Source organism: Schistosoma mansoni, chromosome 1 (assembly GCF_000237925.1).
Source record: "Schistosoma mansoni strain Puerto Rico chromosome 1, complete genome".
Lineage (NCBI taxonomy): Eukaryota > Metazoa > Platyhelminthes > Trematoda > Strigeidida > Schistosomatidae > Schistosoma > Schistosoma mansoni.
In genome coordinates this window covers 34,081,826-34,097,404 of record NC_031495.1, presented here as the reverse complement: position 1 = coordinate 34,097,404, position 15,579 = coordinate 34,081,826, and the positions used below count along the sequence as shown (strand labels likewise).

The window sequence follows — 15,579 nt, the reverse complement described above, 5'->3', positions numbered from 1 at the left end:
TGTGGTGTTATCACTACTTAAAATTTCTTTACATACTGATGATGTTTCATGATTTCACTTTTTTTTCTAGCATGAATACTTTCTTGGTGGCAAATGTTGTCACTATTTCCTTGAAATGGAAATTATAAATCATATGGAAGTTAATGATCATGATTCGCAGATATTCCTTGTCATCATCAATTAAATGTAATTTCATGAAATTCAACTTGCGTTGCATTGTATTCCGTATCCCTGAGACCTTAGAGTTGTCCTGTTTTGAATTATTTTCGATTATTATAAAAAAGATTGACACCTCTACGGTATCAGGTCACGGAATAATGCTAAACAACATTTTATTGTATACAAGGTCAGCCGAATATAAAGAAGTATCATGAAAAATAGGATATTTTGACCATTCTCAGTAAGTATCTATTAGAAAATTGGTTTGATTTATATTTTGTCTACTGTTTTTACTTCTGTTTGACACGTCATGGGTGAGCTGGAAGGGGGTAGGAGGAGGAGGTTATATCAAGCTAGTGTAAAAATTTATCGTAATATTTCTGAAATGCTATCTAACTGGGTTACTCATGAGTCACTTACGCTTGTTACCTCTTGTGGAGGGGCATGGGCCATCCACAAGCATTCTCCATCCAACTCTGTCCTAGGAAGTCCTTTCCACTTGTTTCTAGTTTCTATTCATCATTTTGATGTCTGCTTCCAATTCTCGGCGCAATGTGTCCTTTGACCTTCCTTTTTTTCCCAAGTTACCTGTTGCGTCATGATGATAAAAAAACGCTAACCAGAATTAACAAACTACTTATGAGTAGTCAATATTTTATTGCACATTTTTCTCAACTCGTGTTTTGTTCCCGCCTCTTTTTCGACTGATATAATTCATATTTATTCAACCGTATTTAAGATAATCGCTATAAATAATTACATATGTACAGTACGAGATTTATGAGTATTCTTTTAACCTTACTGAACCTCGGATGCATATACTTGGTGAAGTTGATTTATATAATTTCGTGAATCACTGCAATGCCAAAATGAAGATGAAATACTAGAGATTATCAGTACAGTCAGATAAGGAAAGGAATACTTCATAGTTTGTAATGTGAATAAATAGGTGACTATTAAAATTTGAACTTATGAAGCTTGGACAACACTGGCTTATGTGTAAACTATTCTATTTGGTTTTATACAGACTATGTAAATAAGAAGATAGAATATATAACAAGATACTCTTGAGCTTCAAATCTTTCCTCAATGATCAATCACGTAGTCATAACTTATCATAATCAAAAGACAATAAACTCTTAAATTTATGTTGTTAATAATATTGATAATAACGTTCGTAAACATCTATTCTAAATCATGGTATGATGACGTGATTTAAATCTAATCATATGACTATTTATCATCAACTAATTTAGTTCAATCAAATTGTAAACAATGGTGTTTACGCAAATTTATCTTTCTAGGCATATCTAATTTCTTATGTCCCCAATTACACATTGGAAAATGTATGTTTTTTTTTCAAAGGAATCAATACTCAAAAACATATCGTTGTTGTTTACTCAATAGTTCGTTGTTGTTTCTTTTTCAGTATAGGGTTGTGGAGATTGTTGAGTTTAGACTGATATCATGAATCGACCAATGTTAGACTACCATTGGAAACCTGGAAGCACTGGATGGCCGTTCCGTTCTAGTATTGGACTCCTCAGCAGTGCGCATCCACGACTCGGCACGCGGGATAGGGACCCAGGGCTTTCAGTTTCGCTTGCGAACGCTTGACCTTCAGACCAGTGAGCCGGCATCTAACGGTGTTAATGTCTAAATTCAACCGATTCACAATATTGAACGACCATCCACTATTTTTTTATCTACATCTTACGTTGAGACTTTGACAGTTATTGTTCAAAATTTTATCTGTAACTCTGAATTCTCCAAACTTCCTTCATATAAAAGCTAAATCTGTTTATTGAAAATTTAATGAAAGTTATAAAGAGTTCTTTTTTTACTAAAATTGTGTATTCTATGTTTTATCATGTGTAGTAATAACACGAAATTATATGAATTACCTTGTATTTTGTTTTTCAATGTTTTTCAATTTGATATTGTGAAAAGGTGTACAGTCTTCCATAAATCTCTTGAAAATAAGATGCACCATTATTTGTGAGAAATGAGATTATTTTATAAAGCTGGTCTAACATAACATATGATTTGGAGATTTTGAGTGAGGTAGTTTATTGGATTGAATACTTTTTATTCTAAGATTACATTTGTTATATCTAGAGCCTTGATTCTTAATATGCCGCGAACTACTTGACTACTTGAACGATAGAACCCGCAAACGTCGCAAAAGAGAGAAGACAAAGACTGGTAGCAGGAAGTTTATTGCCCCGAACAGTGTCAAAATATAGCACAGAAATCTCGTGTATTTATAGTTTTTGGCTGAAAGTAAATTATCATTTAGGTCAACCAATAAGCACATAGGTATCAAACTAATCCATCCAATGGAGAAGCTCCACGTTGGCATTTCTAGAACATTCCCCTAGCCGTGATTGGATGGAATGTCTGCGGCTCTTCCTGGGCTTCTTAGAGCTTCCGAGAGTCTACCGACGGGCCGTCCTTACAACATTTGACTCATATAGGTTGATATCAAACGAAAGGTGGCAACAATTTAGCATCTCACTATGGTGGGATATCCGAATGCGCTTAAAAACTGTTGTAATTTGCGACTGAATAACGATTATCCCTAATTACAAACAATTGGATATTCTTCAAGTACGAAACTGGATCTTAATATGATACGTCAATTAGAAGTAACCAATTAGTCATTTGGTAGGTCGACGCATCGCATGTCGTGTATCAGTATCAGATTTCGGACACCACCCGTCGTAACAGATCCTGGCGACGGGGGGTGTGGTCCGAAGGTGGTTGGAATAACTAGGTGTTCCCCAAACAGTAGACATTAGTTGGTAATAGACAACGCGTAACGTCGTCGGAAATACCCTATTAAATCATTATCGACTTTGTTTGGCCAGCCATCATGCAAACACTTCTTGGCCTGCCGTAATTCATAATCTGACACCGTAGCATCCTGGATCATATTCGCCGTTACTGGAAAGGCACCGATTGCATTCAACATTACTCGTTTTACTTCCGCTTCAATGGTGACCGCCACAACGACACAATCCTCATCGACTGGTGTGAACTTGATAGATCGGATGACTAACACAAAACTTTAGAAGTAACTGCAATATGACAGTAAAAAGTCAGGAGAATCTCGATATTTAAGAAAGATAGATCAAGAAAGAGCACTTCTGTATATATGGTAGCGAAACATGACCGTGAGACAGTGAATTTTCCAAGCCAAAAATGTGATCAAACAACCGCAAAGGTCATTGTGAGAATGTGGATTAGGAAAGTTATATAGCGGTTACCCTTACATGTGAGAACTATCTTTTATTGATAAAGGCTAGATAACTCGAGGTTTTCCTAGGAAAAAGGCAAGTGTACTTCACAGCGGGAATTCATACTAAACTACTTTAGAGATGGGTCATACGATAAGGCTACTCATTATTCAATGTTTCCGACGCGTTGTTCGTATGTAAATTGGACTATGGAATGAAAATACTAAAGTAGGAAACGAAACTATAGATTAAAGGTCAATTAGTCAGTTCAGTATGCAGTGTTTTTCATTCTAGTTCACCAAGTGATAATGACGAGTATAGGACTAAGTTAGAGAAGAACCTCATTTGAACCGATAAAAACAATACACCATTTCATGACTGATTACTGGTTTAATCGTTTTAAAGAGTTGTTAACTATCAGGATTAAGTCTTTATAATCTTTAAAATCAATTGTTATGAGCAACAATCCTGTAATACCATTTAACTAAAATAACTTCAGATAGCTTTTCAAAATTGAAGGGATCATTATTCTTTATATGTCATGGTATTGGGATTATGTTTGTGAATACAGTTCTTTTTATTTAGTAATCAATAGACTACTATGATTCTACTAATCAAAAACCTTTACATTATAAATTGTTATTTGAAAATTACAGTCTAATACAACATTGAGTATCTTGATTCCTCTCATAAGAGTTTATATAATACATGAACACTGTACAGTTGATTAGATAATTGAGTATTTTTCTAAATGATGATATTCAACGAAAACAATATCACAACATCAAAACAGTTAATTTTTACTAATTTAAAATGATGTGTCTTACAACATATACATCTATATTATTATTATTATCGAGGCAATACTCACAGTATGCATATATGACAATAAGAGACTGACCAGTTGCAGTCCTAAACATTAATGAGAAGATTCAAACAAACAATATTAAGTGAATTTAAACTTCACCCCATTGCACAAGCAAGTGGTTATCAGTACTCAGTAGCTGAGTGCATAACGCAATGTTGTTTGAAGCGAAAGGTACTTGGTTCGAGTCTCAGAGTGAAAATCAATCCTGAGATGCAGGTTCATCCAGCTGACGAGTCCCAAATGGGACGAAACGCGCGTCCTGGATTCTACTGCTGGCCACTATCCATCTTTGCTTATTAAGGTTGATTGTTTATGATAATAAAATAATATTGTATTTGTAAATATCCCAGTGAATATGAAATGGAATGCTTGATTTTATCTGACTTACAACATGCTGAAAAATGTTAAAAAAATTCAATTTTATTGCAAATATATATCACGTATTATTATATACAACATTATAGCATACAATATGTAATGAATATAACAAGTTTATATCACTATCATCAGTAATGTTAGTGATGAAAAGACTTTACAATCATTTTACAATCAAATATTTTCAGTATGAGGTTATGGTGATTGGTAAGATTTTGATTGAGATCATTAATCAATTGGTGTTAGACCACCATTGAAAACCTGGAAGCGTCATGTCCTCACTAGTGACTGGCTTCGTGAGGTGATTCCCGGTGTTCCAGTGAAAAGCTCTGACCAGTAGAGCTAATTCGTGTCAGGTAGAGACAGGTGTCTACCTCTTATAATGGAAGATGATCGTGCGATCCCGTTGATTGGTTAAAGCCAAACATTAACATCGTTGGATAACGGCTCAGTGGTCTAGAGGCCAAGCGTTCGCGCGCGTAGATCGAATCCAGCATGCGGGGTCGTGAGTGAGCACTGCTGAGGAGTCCCACATTAGAACAGAACGGCCAGTGGTGGTCTAACATAAACTGATTCATGATTTCAATCAAAAAATCAAATATTTATTGATAAAATATGTATGTTTATGAAATATGTACACATTTGAATAGACCGTTATCATGATTTTATTATTATTGTTATTATTATTAGAATATTACAAATTGTATGGTGATAATTTTGAATATTAAGTATCATTGGACTATAGTTTATTAAACACATTCCAAAGTACGATAACACATAGTAATATTTTATTGTAAATAACATTTCATTCAAAGTTTATCAAAGCAGAATTCTATAAATAACTAAACAAAATTGTATTTGGTGAAATATTTACTATAAACTATGAGTTACAAACTAAATGGAGAGTTTTCTTGGAATAATGGTTAAATTCTAATCAGTCTCCAAAAGAAACCCCTTCAATTATATCAGTCAGCTCACTAGTGATTTAAGTTAAGATGTTCCTGAAATTTTAGTAAGAAATTGTGACTGGTGGAATCTAAATATATCGAGAGGGAAAAATATATCCTATATGCCATTAGATATTTATTGAGTTACATCGAAAATGAATTGAAGTTGAAATTTCTATCAGTGGTTTCATTAGTTAAGCGTACGATGAGTAACCAGAAGATTATTGGTTCGGTTACTAATGTGGTCGTGAATGTGTACTGCTTAGGAGTCCCATACTAATTTGATTGATTTCTTACCTAAGATTAGTCTATGGGGTCACAACTAGGTTCAACCTTACCTGATTTCTTCCTGGAGAAATTAGAAAACGGTCCTTTAAAATGAGTGATAGGTAAAGTATAATTTTATTGTTGCTACATGAATGACACATTTATAGTTACGGAAAACAATATCAAAGTTCAAAGCCAACAAGAAACATTTAATAAAGTCCACCAAGCATTTACCTTCACAATGGAAGGAGATAAGTACGACACTATCTCCTTTGTAGACGTTCTATGGATGAGAAGAACTGATGGGTCCATAAAAAGAGGTGTTTATCGTAAACAGACTACACAAAGCTAATAAACACACTTTTCTAACTTTGTCTTATTATTAAGAGAAACTTAGTCGAATTTTCGACCCACAGAACTGAAATCATTTGTTCTAAGGACAATCTTGAATATGAACTAAAAATTATTCAAGATTTATTACGTAAGCATGGAAACTTATCAAAATTCTCAATGAAACATATATCTGCAACTAAGCTTAAAATAAAATCATCGATGGTACCAAAAAAACATATATTCTTGAAATCGTAGTTCAAAGGTGACATATTTAGCGAAACAGTAACTCAACGTATACAAAAAGCCCTAGGACGCACATTCGATGTGGCGACATTATGTGCTACTTTCTTCATCCAGACAATCGTCATTTCACTACTTAAAGATGAATTGCCTAGTTCCTCTACCTCTACATGTATTTACAAATTCAACTGCTCCTTCGGAGCTAATTATATTGGGGGTACAACTAGACAATTTCATCATCGTATTTCTGGAGATCACCCTTCATGGTTGACCATAGGACAAAAGAAAGTAATAAGAAGCTCTATCTTGGTGCATCTAGTCGATATCGATCACCGCTTAGATAAAACTTCAGCGTTTAAAGTTGTTTATAAAATTTCACCGAATTTACCCTATGGTTTCAGAATCCAACTCTTACATATATTAGAAACTCTAGAAATACAGATCAAAACACCTAACCTTTGTCTACAGAAAAAGTTTATATAACTTTTGAATCTACCACGGCTTTTTACTTAGATACCATTATATGTTTCAAAACCTTTCTTTCCCTTCTCTTAAAAAAATCTCCAAACTTCGATTTTATTAACATTCAATTTCTAGTTCTAATCTTACATAACCTGTTTATTATTCTTATTATCTCATTTTCACCTCACCCGTCCTACTAATTATTTATTATCGACTTCACAGATAACAAAAAAACACTTATATTTACATCCAATTTTAATTACGTAACTATTTGTAATAATTATCCGATTGTGTAACTAACTAATTATTATCATGTTAAACTGACTCACCATCATCTAATTAGTATCGTCTTTCTATCACTTATAAACCTATATATTAGTGTAGAGCTTTGATGAAGAACCGATTGAGAAAAAACATTTCTTCGCTCAGGTACACATTGTTGACAAGTGCCAAATTGCATGTAACGTAGATCCGGGGTTTCCTGTGTATTACCTCCAACCACCATCTTACATCTTCAACATAGTTCACTTGATGTTGAGTCATCTAGACTAATGACCACATTGTAACTTTGTCGATAGAATTTAATCTGCACTAACACAGACGTGAAATATATGGCATTATTCTCTACCTAGTGATCAATCAGTTGTAAATCGACTTGCCTTTTTAAGATAAATCCTTCAATTTTTTAAAGTAATTATATTGTTGATTCATAATAATCTATTCAGATAAAAGGTTTAAGGAAATTTCTCAACATAGAGTATTTCTTTATTGAGATGGAAAATTAGGAAATAAAATAAGAAATCGTAGATAGTTATTAAATCATCAGAACTGGATCAATTCTCAAACAATTTCGGTTTCACAAAGATCATCAAATATTTAAACCTTAAACTTGAATTTCAATAGTTCACATTTGTGATTTGCTTACTTCAAAATGAAATTCTTACTGCTCTCATAAGAAACCATAATAGGTGAAGTTTAAATGTTTAGACAATGGTTCACTTAGCTGTCAAACGAAATGGTTGGTCTTTACACTATATGGTGACTTCAATGAAACTAGATGTATCCAGGCTTGGATTCTGAATTATAGTTCTAATTGGTATTGTACTTACTGCAACGCTTGAAGAACAAAAGAGACATTGATCACCAATGAGAGGGATCAAATACAAATAACTTATTCTTTTTGGCCAAGGCTTCTACAGCATTCAACTTTCCAAAAATATATATTACAGTCTAGAATGCCATTTCATTTATTTTAGTATAAAGGGAAACAAAATAAAATAACAACCCCCTTACACAGTAATTATAATAACTTAAAAGCTACTTCATAAATATGTATTTGGTTAGTTGAGTTTGTTTGTATAAACCTTTACAAATTTTAATCAGATGATTTTATTGACAATTTCTTATATCATAATTTAAACTTACATGTGAACTAATGACAACTGGGTTATTATTGTAATCCAAAAACACTAGAAAAATATTTTGTTCTAGGTTAAGAATCCTCTTTAGCTCACATATATACACAATCTTATATAAGCATTGAATGTGAAGAACTTTCTATGTTGATTTGTGAAATCATCTTTTAATTTAGATTGTATCTTTATTTTATATTAAAACTACACATTCTCTCAATAAAAATGTTTCATAAAATTCATTTATAAACTTAAGGAGTAATAAAACAATTTGTCAGAATAGTTAGCAAAAATGAATAATGGCTGGCAGTAGAATCCAGGACGCGCGTTTCGCCCTATTTGGGACTCGTCAGCTGGATGTACCTGCATCTCAGAATTGATATTCACTCTGGGACTCGAACCAAGTACCTTTCGCTTCAAACAACATTGCGTTATGCACTCAGCTACTGAGTCCTGATAACCACTTGCTTGTGCAATGGTGTGAAGTTTAAATTCACTTAATATTATTTGTTTGAATCTTCCCATTGGTGTTTAGGACTGCAACTGGTTAGTCTCTTATTGTCATATATGCATACTGTGCCTATTGCCTCGATATAGCTTTGATTCACAAGCATTATGAGCACAGAAGGGTAGTGGCTAGCAAGCGGCCATCAGAAACTCAGTAGGTGAGCGGATAAAGCGATGGCGTTTGGAGCGAATGGTATTAGGCTCGAGTCCCAGAGTGAACATCAATTCTGAGAAGCAGGTACATCCAGCCGACGAGTCCCAAATAGGATGAAACGCGTGTCCTGGATTCCACTGCTAGCCACTATCCATCTTTGCTTATAATGCTTGTGAATTAAGGCAATATCGAGGCATTCCGCACAGCATGCACATACGCCAACTGATCAATTGCAGTCCTAAACTTCAATGGGATGATTCAAACAAACAATAACAAGTGAATTTGTCAGAATGTTTATGAAAAAATAAATAAGTAAAGTATTACTTACCTATTTATAATATTGCAAAACAAGGAATGGTGGCCGGAATCTTATTTAATTGAATGATATATCATGTAAGAAAACTTGGATTATAGTCACTAAAAGTGGAATAAAAGATATACGTTTCTTCCTATTTGGGACTGGTTATCTGGATGTCCCTACATTCCTTTGTTGATATTAATACTGAGACCAAACCCAGTACAATACCTATTAAATCAAACATCAACGCGTTACCTAGTGAACTACTGAGTCCAGGCAGACAACGGTTTATGTTTCAGGCGTGAATTTTTTTGTAAGGGTTTGAATCTAGTCTACTTTAATATTAACGACTGCATGTTAGGGAGACCCAGAAAATTCCTCGAAAAAAGCCCAAAGGAGTCCTGAAAACACAGGGAAACATCTTATCCAATTACCACTCAATAGAGGTTTATCAGAAACATCTGGAAAGTTAAACATCACGTGTCACATTTCTGAATGGATGGTTATCTATCCTGCTGCTATGTTTGGAAGGGTTCCAAAACTTTCCAGAAGCCCAAGGTCATTTGAAATGCTATAAACTAACCTTGGAGTAAAGCGTTCTTTTCATATTTCGAGCCTTTTCTCTCGTGTTCAAGTTGCCGAGTAGATTTAGCCTGGATCTTACTACAAGGACTTAGAAAACCGATTCAAGTGTTCAGCCGGATTTATCACTGCAATCTATCGATCACTTTTGCAAGGAGCTTTACATCATCTAATTAATCGTCACGAATAATCATCAATCGGGCACTGACCGAAAATATAATCACATCCATATTCAATATTGGTGGGAGAAATTTTTATCTTATAAAGGTGTTTTTTGTGAAGCTGCATTTTCTAGATTGAATAATTTAAGCGTCAAGCTTCTATTGTGTTTTTAGATAACAATGTCAACGAACACTATGAAGTGTTATTAATTTAAAGAAATAGGCCGTCTCCAATTTGTTGTGATCTTATGCCCGGCTTTTTATCACGTGGTTTATACACCAATCGATATACGACTTTTCCAATCTTAGCACTGTGTCAAAACAATGACGTTCAACTGGTATGAGCAGTCTAGCGTCCTTATTGGTCCCTTGTCCTCCTAGCTCTTCCAAGTGATTCCAGAACACCAATTACAGCTTCTGCTATGCGAATCATTTATTTCAAGCATATTCGGTTTATATACTAGACAGACAGACGGCATCACACCATAAAATAGAAAATAATAGTTGTACAAGATCAAGCCAAATTTGGCTGTGAACGTGAGAGACAATGATCACTAAACTAAATATAATTTAGGGACAGTAAATCGTTTAATAATAATTTATAGGTCAAAATGAAGCTTATAATAAGATGAATATAGATATACTCAATCTAATTAATCAATAGGTAAACAATAAGAATATATATAAAATAATAATCCATTAATAGATACCGGAAGTTACCCGTACTCACGTCTTCATTAAGACATAACAAAAAGAGATGAGTTTTTATAAATTCTTTTCGGTATACAGTTGACAGTAAATTCTATTGAAAAGAGAACAATCTATAGTCATTTCTTTTTAAGTTCTGTACGGACGATGTTATTCAGGAAAAAAACTTATAAAAGCCTTATGGGTATCTTCACGAAAACAACCATATTCATATAGACAATATTCTGACATAACTTATGGATATAGAGGAGTAAACATAAAGATTCATAAAATATTTCTTGTATAAATCAATTATATTGATTATATTTGCCTTTAATACGTCTATTTATTAAATGACACTTCGTTCAATGACATAGAAAACTTTAATTTTCATCAATAGTGTAAATTTATCAATTAAGTTAGATAGTAATATGTATGAACTCTAGAACAAAATCACAATGTATTCATCTTCCATATTTATGTTTATACAGTAGTGTGGTGGAAAATCTCTGTGATCTGTTCTTCTTCAAACAGTGAATATATAATGTCTATAGTAACAACAAAACAACTTTTCCTACAAATAATCAATGACAGTAATAAAAATATTATTATTGTTATTACATTCCTTACATCACTAATACATTCACCACCAGCATCATCAATATCGTCAACCAGCAATAGTGATCTTCTCAAATGATGAATAACGGAATCCTACTCAAATTACTACGATGTTGATTCTCATGATGTTGATCACGGCAATAAAAATAACAATGTGTATCAGTAAGTTTATGTGTCGATGTACTGTGTATGCACAGTTGGATGCAGTACTTTCTCCGTTTTTCTCTTCGTCTATATTTATATATCAGTCAGTGAATGAGTGAGTGTATATGTGTGTGGCTAAATTATACCTATAGTTATAGTGTCATTATTGTTATTATTGTATTCAATAATTTTCAGAAGGCTCGTCTAGCTTTCGCCAACTTGCGCCATTTATGGCGTAGGCGAGATATCCGTCTAGCAACCAAAGGACGGGTCTACTGTGCAACAGTTCGTTCCGTCCTACTTTATGGCAGTGAAACATGGCCGATAAGAGTAGAGGATGTTCGTAGGCTACTAGTTTTCGATCACAGGTGTCTTCGAAGCATTGCTCGTATATCATGGGACCACCGGGTAAGTAATGCAGTTATTAGGAAACGGGTACTAGGTAAGGATGGCAAATCGATTGATGTAGTAGTGAAAATTTATCAGTTGAGATGGCTGGGACACGTGTTACGTATGCCCAACCACCGGCTACCCAGACGTGAAATGTTTTATGGTGTAAGAGTAGGTTGGAAGAAAGCTAGGGGCGGCCAAACCAAAACGTGGCACAAATCCATGAAGTCACTGACAAGTGGACTGAGCCATGTTGGTAGGTGTAGACTACCTGGTTGGGATCCGCGAGATGATAGCAACCGATGGTTAGAGACCTTGAATGACATGGCTCAAAATCGTTTGCAATGGCGAAAGTGCATACACTCTTTGTGTTCTCTCAAATTCTAATCTTCTGAATTCTCCATGTCCGTACCCTTTTTCTCTTTCCAAATTTATTTCACCGTATTATACTCCTTCAATATCATCTTCAAACCCTAATCTTTCGAATTACTGCTTATACTCTTACTACTTCTACCACTATGGGATTTGAATCGACAACTTCATCTCTGTGCTAATGTGGTATGGCAACTCGAACTGATGTACGTACGTACGAAGTTCTACGTTGTAACTGACTGACTGATTCAATAATGTTCATATGCTTTCTCAATCAACCGATTAATTAATAAACAATGTCAATATATTTCTTAATGTTTTTATTTAGCATGTCTGTTTGTGTGTGTGTGTGCTATTACGTGTATACCATTCTAAATGTATCAACTACTATTCTCCTCCATTTAGTCGATTTAAAGAAAATCAGAATAAATGATTAGTCCGTTAACAATGAATGATTGTTTATACATAAATATAAATGGTTGTATATTATTGACAACAGGCATAAACTATTGCATTAGTATTTGGTTTAATGTAAATTAATTTCATTTGACTAAAAGTACTATATATAAGAGAGTTTTTGTTGTTATTGTTAGTTTCCAATTATTATTATTCTGACGTCATTATCAAAAATTGTTTGACTAAAACAATTAAAAATTCCACTAGTTCACATGGAATAAACAATGGATTTATATAATATTAAGCGTATAAAGAATAGAGTTATTCTCTCTAGTATTCTTATAATATTCATCAATCTGTCAAGAAGACTGGTTCGAACCCTTTCCAATAGAATTAATCTACACTGTTATTAATCAACCTATAGATAAATAATTAGTGAATTTGATTGAACAGTTATTCACAGTGCGGGATAGAGGTTACGACTACTTTCAATTATTTTCTTTTTTAATGAATATCTTGGTCGTCCTTTTTTTCCACAATTCAATTCCGTTTTGGGTTACAACATCAAGAAAGTTATTATACAGGTTGATGGTTATTGACATTGATGATGATGATCGAAACATTTCCTGTAAGAACATAACAAAAACGGGGAATAAAAATTAAGAAGTTGCCATTATTTGGTTTGAAGGAATGGAAATACTTTTTGAAATATTTTTTTAAAATAGGTCATTATTTAGTTTATCCAAAATGTTAACATATCTAACTCAAATCAACTTTACCTCTTAAAAAACATTATATTGTACTAAACTTTTGTGAACAAGGTCAGGAAAATCAGATTTATTATTATATAGGGGAGTTTGTTCAGATTTCTTAATTTTTTGGTTAACATCATGGACTATTCTTAGTTTAATAATTGTTGAAGATCATGAAGCAATGAACAACTGTTTCGTACTAGCAAAGGTTTCCTTAGTAGTGAGCAACCGCTATCCAACCGGAGGGTAAGCGTAGCCTAACCATTAGACCAATGGGATGATAGTGGAGTTCAGCCATATTGAGTGTAAGGCAGTTACCCACCAATGATGTCGGAAGGCGGTTAAGCGATATCACTTAATAAATACAGCTGGAAATGTAAACTATCGGATACGATTCAATGATTAAAGCGTTAATCACTCGTTTCAAGACCCCAATATCCTGTGTTCGACCTCCAATGGAATCGCAGATGTGTAGTTCTAGAAAGTTCCATACAATTACGAAACAGCTGTTTAGTGGTTTCAGGTTTTTCATGTTTGTTTGATTATGATCTGCCGATGACGTTGAATATAAAGTGAACTTCATGGAGCGAAATATATTTCATCTTTCTTTTTCACCAATCCGACTTACAATGACTACAATGAATAATAATTGTTGGGAGATATCTATGATTGTTTGAAAGAATCATTACAATGAGGAAAATATCGTTTAATATGCATTTAATGAATCCTAATAAATTTCCAAATTGATGTAACTCTATCCTTTTTTATTCTGATTTGATAAAGTCACAATTCATAAATAATTACTATATCTATTTTAGAACTTTCCAATATAACAAAAGTTTCATTTCTGTATTTAGTTTAAACCTTGTGTTACACTTCAGTCGTATTACAAACCGGCTGTAAAGCATTATGAGTTGAGGAATCAGTACTACGAGTTTTCAATGGTCAGAAGAACTCGTTATTCAATATGACTGTTGGTGCTGCCTTGACGTGGTGGCCGGGCTTGCCTATCGTGATGAATCAGTCAAGCTATACTGGCTAGAACAATCGTTCCTCAAGGTCCTACCATGCCAGACAGGTCAGTTGAAGAGCGGTAAGACTAGAAGTAACAGATCCAAGGTCCGAGGGCTAAGTCGTTCTGCTGATTGTACAGAAGTGTGATGGCAGTGAGGTGTTTCCCCCAGACAACCAGGATAACAGCAATGCTGTCTTCCCACAAGGAGGGATGGGGTTAGAAAAGGTCAACCTTAAAAATACACACCTCGCCTTATCCCACAGATTTCCATCTTCGATGGTAAGGTCCCAACAAGTAGAGAGCTAACACGGAAATTACTCACATAAAGGCCATGAGTGACCAGCCACAAGCAGTTGTCCCTTGGGCATTACGGTCACGCTCTCAGGTCACTAGGACCAACTCTAACCTAGTTTCCTTTTCAGGTACCTCTAGAAGAACCCTTCCACGGTGTGGGAAACCGGGAGTGATAACCACCCTCATATCTCTAACAGCACTCAAAACCACTGACTGATGAATAATGGGTAAATTGTATTGATTGTAATATTTACTTCACAAAATAATTGTTCTAAATAAATGTAAAATTACATTCCCAGTTTCATGTAGTGACATAATATTATTCCGATACCTACTAATATGATACAGAAATGCTGTGAATCTGTTTTGATTTTGGGATGAACATTTAAACTAAGGTGAGACAACTATTCACCCATTCTCTGATTTCTAATTGTTATCCAATCGATCCCATTTGCCGATGGAAACTATCTCCAGATTACATGTGTATCGATTTCATGAGGAATTTCGAAGTATTACACAATAATTTTCAAACAAATTTACAAAATGAAACTCATACAAACCACAACTTCGATTTGGTAATGATAATAATAGGATAACAAGTTTACTAATAATAACTTAAAAAATAGACGAAGAAAATTACGTAAACAAAATGAAGGTGTAACATTTCTAGGTGTAAAAAAGTCAATATAAGTAAATACAAAAATCATAGCTATACTAAAGAATCATAAAATTGTATCTAAATTGTACATCGAACAGTAATAGATTTTCGCATCATTATTAGTGAGGGATTAAATTACCTGGTTGTTAATATTAAGGACTGAATTTCGGTCAATCTTTATCGGAATATGTGCATCCTGTGCGTATTGATGTGATAATAACCATCATGCTATACGTTATTCAGAATAGA

General features: G+C 34.0%; 1 protein-coding gene across 1 annotated transcript; it reads right to left on the bottom strand.

Annotated features, from left to right (window-relative positions):
• Window positions 1-13,718: 13,718 nt before the first annotated feature.
• Smp_201000 (uncharacterized protein) lies at window positions 13,719-13,946 on the bottom strand (the record flags this gene model as incomplete). Its single annotated transcript, XM_018794166.1, has 1 exon — window positions 13,719-13,946. The coding sequence occupies one exon, from the start codon at window positions 13,944-13,946 to the stop codon at window positions 13,719-13,721; it is 228 nt and encodes a 75-aa protein (XP_018648605.1).
• Between the last annotated feature and the right edge of the window lie 1,633 nt (window positions 13,947-15,579).